This window comes from Falco peregrinus, chromosome 8, assembly GCF_023634155.1.
Source record: "Falco peregrinus isolate bFalPer1 chromosome 8, bFalPer1.pri, whole genome shotgun sequence".
Taxonomy (NCBI): Eukaryota; Metazoa; Chordata; class Aves; order Falconiformes; family Falconidae; genus Falco; species Falco peregrinus.
This window is the reverse complement of record NC_073728.1, coordinates 24,764,333-24,771,841: the sequence shown is the minus strand read 5'-3', so window position 1 is coordinate 24,771,841 and position 7,509 is coordinate 24,764,333. Positions and strand designations below refer to the sequence as shown.

At 36.9% G+C, this 7,509-nt stretch overlaps 1 protein-coding gene across 3 annotated transcripts in view; it reads right to left on the bottom strand.

The window, feature by feature from the left end:
• Positions 1-26: 26 nt before the first annotated feature.
• The window catches only part of FAP (fibroblast activation protein alpha), a 45,168-nt gene continuing 37,685 nt past the window's right edge, over positions 27-7,509 (bottom strand). For all 3 annotated transcript variants that reach the window (XM_027782308.2, XM_027782307.2, XM_005234341.4), the window contains 5 exons: positions 6,077-6,176; positions 2,988-3,052; positions 2,038-2,110; positions 1,704-1,777; positions 27-358 (listed from right to left, as the gene is read on the bottom strand). In XM_027782308.2, coding sequence (XP_027638109.2) covers positions 257-358; positions 1,704-1,777; positions 2,038-2,110; positions 2,988-3,052; positions 6,077-6,176 — 414 coding nt within the window. In that variant the 3' untranslated portion in view covers positions 27-256. The remainder of the gene's footprint in view (positions 359-1,703; positions 1,778-2,037; positions 2,111-2,987; positions 3,053-6,076; positions 6,177-7,509) is intronic.

Here is a 7,509-nt window from a genome sequence, read left to right as displayed (position 1 = left end):
AAGCAAGATGGCAATAAATGCACATGGCATTTTACGTTCTGATTTTATTTCTTCTATCAAACAGGTGTTAAATGTGCCAAAACATGTATTAGCATAACATTTGTTATAATTCAATAAAAAAGTGGATGTAAACATCAAATTTAAAACTTCAAATTCCCGTTATCAATTCACTTGAAAACTATATAGCCTGGGCACTGTTATCATTGCATTTTCCCAGAGATGTATCAGATGCCTTAGCATGCTCTGAATAGCCTACTTATTCTGATAAAGAAAAACACTGTTTGAGGAAGTGGGTCATATGTGTATAGAGATGTTTGCTGGAAAGGCCTGGAATCCCATGGTTCTGGTCTGTATACCACTGAAAAAGAAAATAAAAAAGGCCATAAAACCCCTATGTTATGATTTCAATACTGTAATAGTTACACAATACAAGAACTTCATTACCATATAGAAGAAAGTGGATGCCTCAAGAAAACAGAGTGGCTTGTTCATCTTTTTTCTTTTAATCAGTTTCCAATATGTTGATATTCTTGCTGAAAAAAGTTTCTAAACCTTCTGTAATCCAGGAGTAAGCATTACTATCTCAGTACTGACAATGCAAAAGCTTTGAGATGCCCTTAGGGGTGAAATGCCCTTGACCTGTTGCATGGCCCTGGCAATGGGGGTCACAACCTTGCTTAGGAATACTGGACTCTAAGCAACCAGCTTTCAGGTAAATGTTGTGGAATTTTATTCAAAACATCCCGCATTACAGCAGGACCATGAACATTATGAATGATGGACTGCAAATAAAATACACATATGAATTATGCTAACTCTTAGAAATAACTGACATTCCCCAGTAGATGAACTAAGATGAGTACAACTGCATACACTATTTCCAGATACTTGAGAAATAACCCAGGTTTGCTATAACATCAGTGAAGGAGGCAGAAAATGTGGCATGAACAAAAGGGCCTACCAACCCCAAGTACAGGGTAATCCCTGTGTGATCCGTTGTTGGGGAGTTCATGGCCTTGGAAAAGTGGACTCAGGCAGAAGGCCAGTACATTTGATAGCAGGCAAATGCTTTGGTCATTAGCCCCAAGGAAAAAGGGGAAGAAGCAGAGCTTAGCACATAATTCAGAACTACTTTTCCCCTGTTCATTCCTCATTTTTGTCTTCTAACATCATGCCTATGTGTTTCTCTCTTTGCCTGCACCTGTTACCCCAAGCAAGTTTTGTAGAAAACTTTTAGTTTTTTTCTGATCCTGGATATATTATTTGGGAACCATATACTCTTTTTGCATATTACACCTCATGCCTGTGGCAGGCATGTCCATTTCAAGGTAGAATTCATCAAAACCAGTGATGGTTTTGGCCCCAGAAGCCAGCTCCTTCATCTTTCTCTCTTACTAGCTATCAGTAACTTTCATAAGGAGGCTGGATTCTCATTCTTCTCCCTGGCTCATTTTAAAAGCCTCTAAGTTATTCTTGACAAGACAGAAACCCTGCTAGCATCCAAAGGGCAAGGAGAAAAAAAAGAGCAGGCAAGTCCTTTGAGGAAGAAATTGTTCATGAAGAGTAACAAACTCACTAGTAACTGCCAGATTTTAAAGCATATTCAGTTGAACTGCATTTTTAAAAACATTGCCAAATGTCAGATAAGCTTACTGATAAAGCTATAAACCACTGTTCAAAATGAAAAATAGTCTGTTATTTACCATTGCCTGGAAATCCACCTGTGCATTAACCAGAGCTTTTGCAATTTGTGCTGAGTTCTGAAAATGTACATTATCTGAAAAAGGAAAAAAGATTGGCTGTTGAAATGTGTAAATACCACAAAGCATGAAGTTATAGTGCATTAAGTTGTGACCACTAATTATCAAGTGATACAGTTGACATTACTAAGAATGAGTAAGCATCTTATAATATGTCATATGGAAATCTACCAAAGATCTAAGTACTGACCCTAATCAAAGGCATAGAAAGATGCTTAATGTTTTTCAAACAAAGTGGTTCTGGCTCTGTATTTGTACTGCCATTTGTAAACCTCACCATCTGCTGTTCCATGGATGAGAAGATACTCTACGTTTTGGAAATTCTTTGCTCTTGCCATCACAGTTGAATTCTGTTGAGCGCAAAAATGAACAGTTCAGCAGCTTCAATTTAAACTACTCAGTCACAGAGCTGAAAAGCTTTCATTACTTAATAGAACAACAGTCAAACAGTTGGACCAGCATAATAATGACAGCAGTGACTTCATATCAGTCCGAGATTATAATAGAAGACATACATACTTAGTGCCTTTTCTAAGGGCCAGTTCACAAAAAGCACAGCAATAGCCATGTGTCATTCCCTGAACACTGTAATTCCTGGCTACCCAGGCAGCTCTACCAAGGCAGTTTGGTATCGGGCATTTCTGTTCTTTGAGTTGGGATGGAGGATAGGTGCAGAGAACATGATTGAAAATCTTTAACAGGAATCTTTCCTCTACCTGGGCATTAATTCAGGCCTCTCTATATCCAGAACTGGTATGTGTGCTCTTAGAGGAAGCTATAGACTTCCTATGGATGCGAAAAAACTTGCTCCAGGTAGGGGAAGCTGTTCTGACTGGTTAGTGTGCATATGATGTTATTATTAGAGAGCTAAATTTGCATAAAGCAGTTTGCATACCACAGCTAACAGTACCAACCAAAACCTTCTTAGCATTTTAACCTCTCCCATATAAGTTCTTTCCTAGGCTAATGGTTTGCACTGGCTGAACCGTCTGACTTGTCCAAGTGAGAAAATAAGGATCCTTCAATTTGGTCTTTTTAGGATTTATAAATACAAATCCACAAGTAACTATGGAGATATGAATTTCACAGCAGTAATTTAGCTGCCACAGGACTGCCACTATGAGAGCTGGTGGGGCTGGTGGGTCATTTTCTTTCTTCACAGTTCTATTTGTCCATGGAAGTGTGATTCAAGTTTAGGGCAGATCAACACAGAAAGAGAATTCTCACCTTGTAGTGCTCAAGATTATCAGACTCTACAGGAAGACCCATAAATCGTTCTGTGTAGATAGATGCTGCAATATTAAAGTAGAAAAAAGCTATAGGTAAAGAATGTACAGATATCTTTGTGCTTTCGATGACATGCAGCAAATTAAATTCTTATTTTAACTGTACCCATTCTACTTGGTTTCCTCATAATACACCAAATTTAAACATATTTTTAAAAATCAGCTGTGATGGTTAAATAATAAATGTCCTCCAAACCATCCTTGCAGAAATAGTGGTTTGATACTCATCTGTGGAACCAGCTGAAGGTTTTGTGGATAAAGATAATTCACTGATAGTGCTTTATGCTATTGGGTTGAACTCCAGAAGTCAGCTGAATGAGCCAATGAACCAATAAAGGTACATGGTAGAAAGATGACACAGACTATTTTTGACACCTTAAAAAGGGAAGCTGAGCAGAATTCCAACCTGTGATGTGTATGTGTACATACAGTAAATATGGATATATATGATTTTTTTTTCCTATGGAATGGATATATGCAACAGTTAGGGGAGCATGAAATGATATAGGCTTGCACTGAAAAAGTGGTGCAATTGCTGTTCAGGTCTCTGTTCAATGCTTTTTTCTAACTACAACAAAGACTGTTAACAGATTTGACAAAACAAATGTGAATAACTGAACAGTATCTATCACCAAGAAATCAGTAGGAACAGCTATCTTTGAGCTGCCTGGGTATTTGTAATTTAACTAAGAGCTGTTATGAAAATTTGTGGAAAACTGACGCAGCAGCTGTCACTACCAGAACATTACTTTCTTTATGACCTTTCCTGGAAAGAGTAACTGACACATATTGAGCAGTCAAGCTGCAGTATTACAAGAATGTTATTTTTTTAACAGAGTCAGGGCTTTCTGACAAAGAAGAGCTAGCATCTTTCCCTCCTGCAAGAGAGGTGATGGCCATTCTAATCAGTAAGGAATTGGGATTATTTACCTTGTTGTCCAGTTTGGTATGCTGCATTAGAATAATTTTGTTAAAAAGTAGAAATGACAATCCTCCCAGGAAAGGAAAATGACTCAATATACTCATGTTCCCATGGTTTATTATACATCCTTTACATATGTTAGCACTGTGTGCTAAAGATATGTACTATATCTCCCAGATCAGCCAAGTAAGGTTCCTGAAGATAATTTATAATAAACTAAGTAACAACAAATCTAAGTAGCCTATCTTATATCAAAATCCTTTATCATTCAATGAAACAGAAAATGTGCAATATCTGTTGTCAACACAGTGTCAAACAACCATATTGGGCTTAAGTTTTCAATAAAATAGAGTCTTTCTGAATGGCTGGCATTTCTACAGTATTCTGAGCCAAATTCTCCACTCTCTTCTAGTTGTATAGCTACAACAAGTCCACAGAGGTCAGCAGAATTGCATTATAATGACTAAGTAGAAGATTCGGCTTGTCAATTACTGAGAAAGAAAAAAGTGATAAGTTGCAAATTTTAATAAAACAGTCACAGATCTAGTGGTTTTAACTATACATTGTCCATGAATGCAATTTGCCTTGCCACCCTAACTGATCAGCTGTTATTAACTCTGACACAAAATGGAAGTGAGCGAGAGGGTTTCAGAGAAAAGATTATGGTCCAGACTCTAATCTGTGCATCTAAAAGAGGGTGGGGCAGAATTTAGAAGCTCTAGAGGCCAGTACATCCTCTGACATACTGGGACTACTTAAAGACTCAAATATATAGCATCCTGTACTTTTGCCCCTAACACAGTTCACCCCGATGTTAACATGATCTGTTTGCCAAAACTTACGACTCATGACTTCCTTCTATTTCCTTCCTTCCCTCCTTAGTGGAGGTACATTTGTCTGTTTGGATTTTACAATGTGTTTTTAGCAAGATTTCTTTAATTCAGCTAAAGACTGAAATTGTGTGAGTATAATCTACTTTAACTTACAACTTCATTCAATTTTTAATGCTTGGACAAATGTTTATAACTCTTTTTTAACTGAAGGAATAAAAGGAAAGCAAAAATAGTGCTTTATGCCTGCATTCTGGAAATAATTTTGTGATCATGAGTGAAAATGTCTTAAAAAAATCTTGATGCCAGTGAAAACATGAAGACTGTGCTTCCTGTTCATACAGATGTTTTCCCTTTGTTTGCAAAACACCATAAATACAAGGAATGTCTGTCCTAACAGTCAGGGAAGGAATCTTTCCCATTTAACCAAAAAAATTTCTCATAACCAAGACTTCTTAGCGAACGACCATATGCTAAGTAAATGTGTTCAAAGTGCTACATTTTGCTCATTGAAAACATGCATACCATGATTCTTTTTTACACTAAGTTTCCTTTACACCATGCCAAAAGCTTAACGGGTCTGCAAGCAAGTATGAGTGTGTGCCTCCCTTATTCACACAGTAAGGCCCTGGGAGTAGACTCCTGGAGTTGTTTCCTCTGAACAGTTTGGAACTTAAGTCAATAAACATAAATAAAAATATGTCTTATAACAGAATAACACAGGAGGTGTGGCTGAGAAACATCTAAAGGGAAAAATATTTCGTTAAAATAAAAATTGTATTAGCCACAACCGAGTCCCTCTCTTTTCCACTGCTGTTGGGAGATAACTTTGCAGTCATCAGAGATACTGGTTCATGACAGAGATCATCTGCAGTATCTGAAGTTGAAGCGCACTGTGATTCCATTACTGGCAGAAAAATAATTTTAGCTGTTTCTGAATTCAGTGATAGCATTTTAACAGGATTTTTAGGAGATCACTCCTGAGTGATAGCAGTTTATCAAGGGGACTTTACACACTTGCTGTTACAGATGTGCATATGAAATTATCTGGGCATACCTTCTTCTGCAGGACAAAGTCTGTTCCAACTGCCAGTTGCAGTCAGTGATTTTCAGCAAGGAAAACATTAAACTTAAGGTCTTAAGAGTTTACCTTGCAGTCTAGGTAACTGCAATGTCTTTAAGTTTCATATTGCCAGTCTCCTGCAATGATTTCATTTAGAAAGTCATTAAATGCTACATCTTGCTTTCCAAGTCAGTATTTATGACAAGTTTCCATACCATAATATTCCCAGCTGGAAACAGGAGCCACAGCCATTCCACATTTAAATACTCCACTGCCAGATCCAAGTGCCAAAGAAGTTACATACCCGCCATAGGACTAGGGAAAAATCACAGACAGTTTAAAATTATTAGTGAATTATCACTTTGTTTTCTGAATCAAACTCACATAAATTAATTCCAAAGTAAATATTTTTCTTTGAATGCATGGAGGACAAAGCAACAAAAGCTTTTTCTTTTTCTTTTTTTTTTTTTTAAATTATTCATTTTGAATGGATCCAATATGATTTGTTGTGAGACAGATTGGATGATTTTATTGTATCACTTTTTTTTTGTTACTTCTCCAACACTTATCACAGGATACTGCTCTTTTACCAGTTAGAATCATAGAAAAAATTAAGTTGGTAGGGTCCTTCAAGGTAATCTAGTGCAGATTATCTCAAATCAGGGCTAACTTCAGATTATAATGAGGTCAATCAGAGTCACATCCACATTACACAGCCTCTACTCAATCTGTTTCAACACTGATCACTGTTGTCAATTTTTTTCCCTAAAACTTAAAAACTTCTCTTGTGTCCATTGCCTTTCATCCTTTCAGTGTGCACTTCCAAATAGAGTTATAGGATTTTCCCTCCCTTAGCAAACAATTTAGCTTTTGCTAATGATTGGCATATTGAATCAACCCTATAATCTTTAAATTATGAGAACTTTAGGTTGGAGCAATTCCTCCCTACTGCCTGCCACGGTTCCTGTTATTTTCTGGCTTGATTCCTCAAACTGGGACCCAGCAAGGAAGAATAAATTCATAGCTGGAAGTTAGGTGAAGCAGTAAGTAAACCCAGATATCAGAATAGATCTGTGCAACTGTGCAGGGCTAGTTGCTGAGACAGGAAAATACTGTAAATAAAAAGCATTTTGTTTGGATGTCCATAGGATGTGGAAATAATACTTGTATAAGGTCTTTGGGAAATAACGGGTTACTGTTTACTTTGGAATGGAGGGAGGTATAAAAATATGGTGTGTGTCATGAAGAATTCTAAGGATTATCAACCTCATTAGTAGCACATGAAAAACTAAGGGAGATAAGCAAAAATATTAAATATTTTTTTATATAAAAGTAAGTTAGTCCCTCCCCCTTAGACATTCCAGCTTTAAATGTCAATGAGGGATATGCCGAATGAAACAATAATTCATACACAATTTTTACAGCTCATTTGATCTTTTAAAAAATCAGACCACAAACAAGGCTAAAAACTAAAGGATTAAGATCAGGCAGATAAACCTATGCACTGTAACAGGCAGAGAGAGTATTAAAAACCTGAATTGCTTTACTGGTTATTTAAGAGCTTTTGCCATCAAGAAGAGTTTAGTGAGTCTGAGAGTATGAAGCGCTGCATAGTTCATGCATACCTGCCAAAATGCAGGCTATAAAT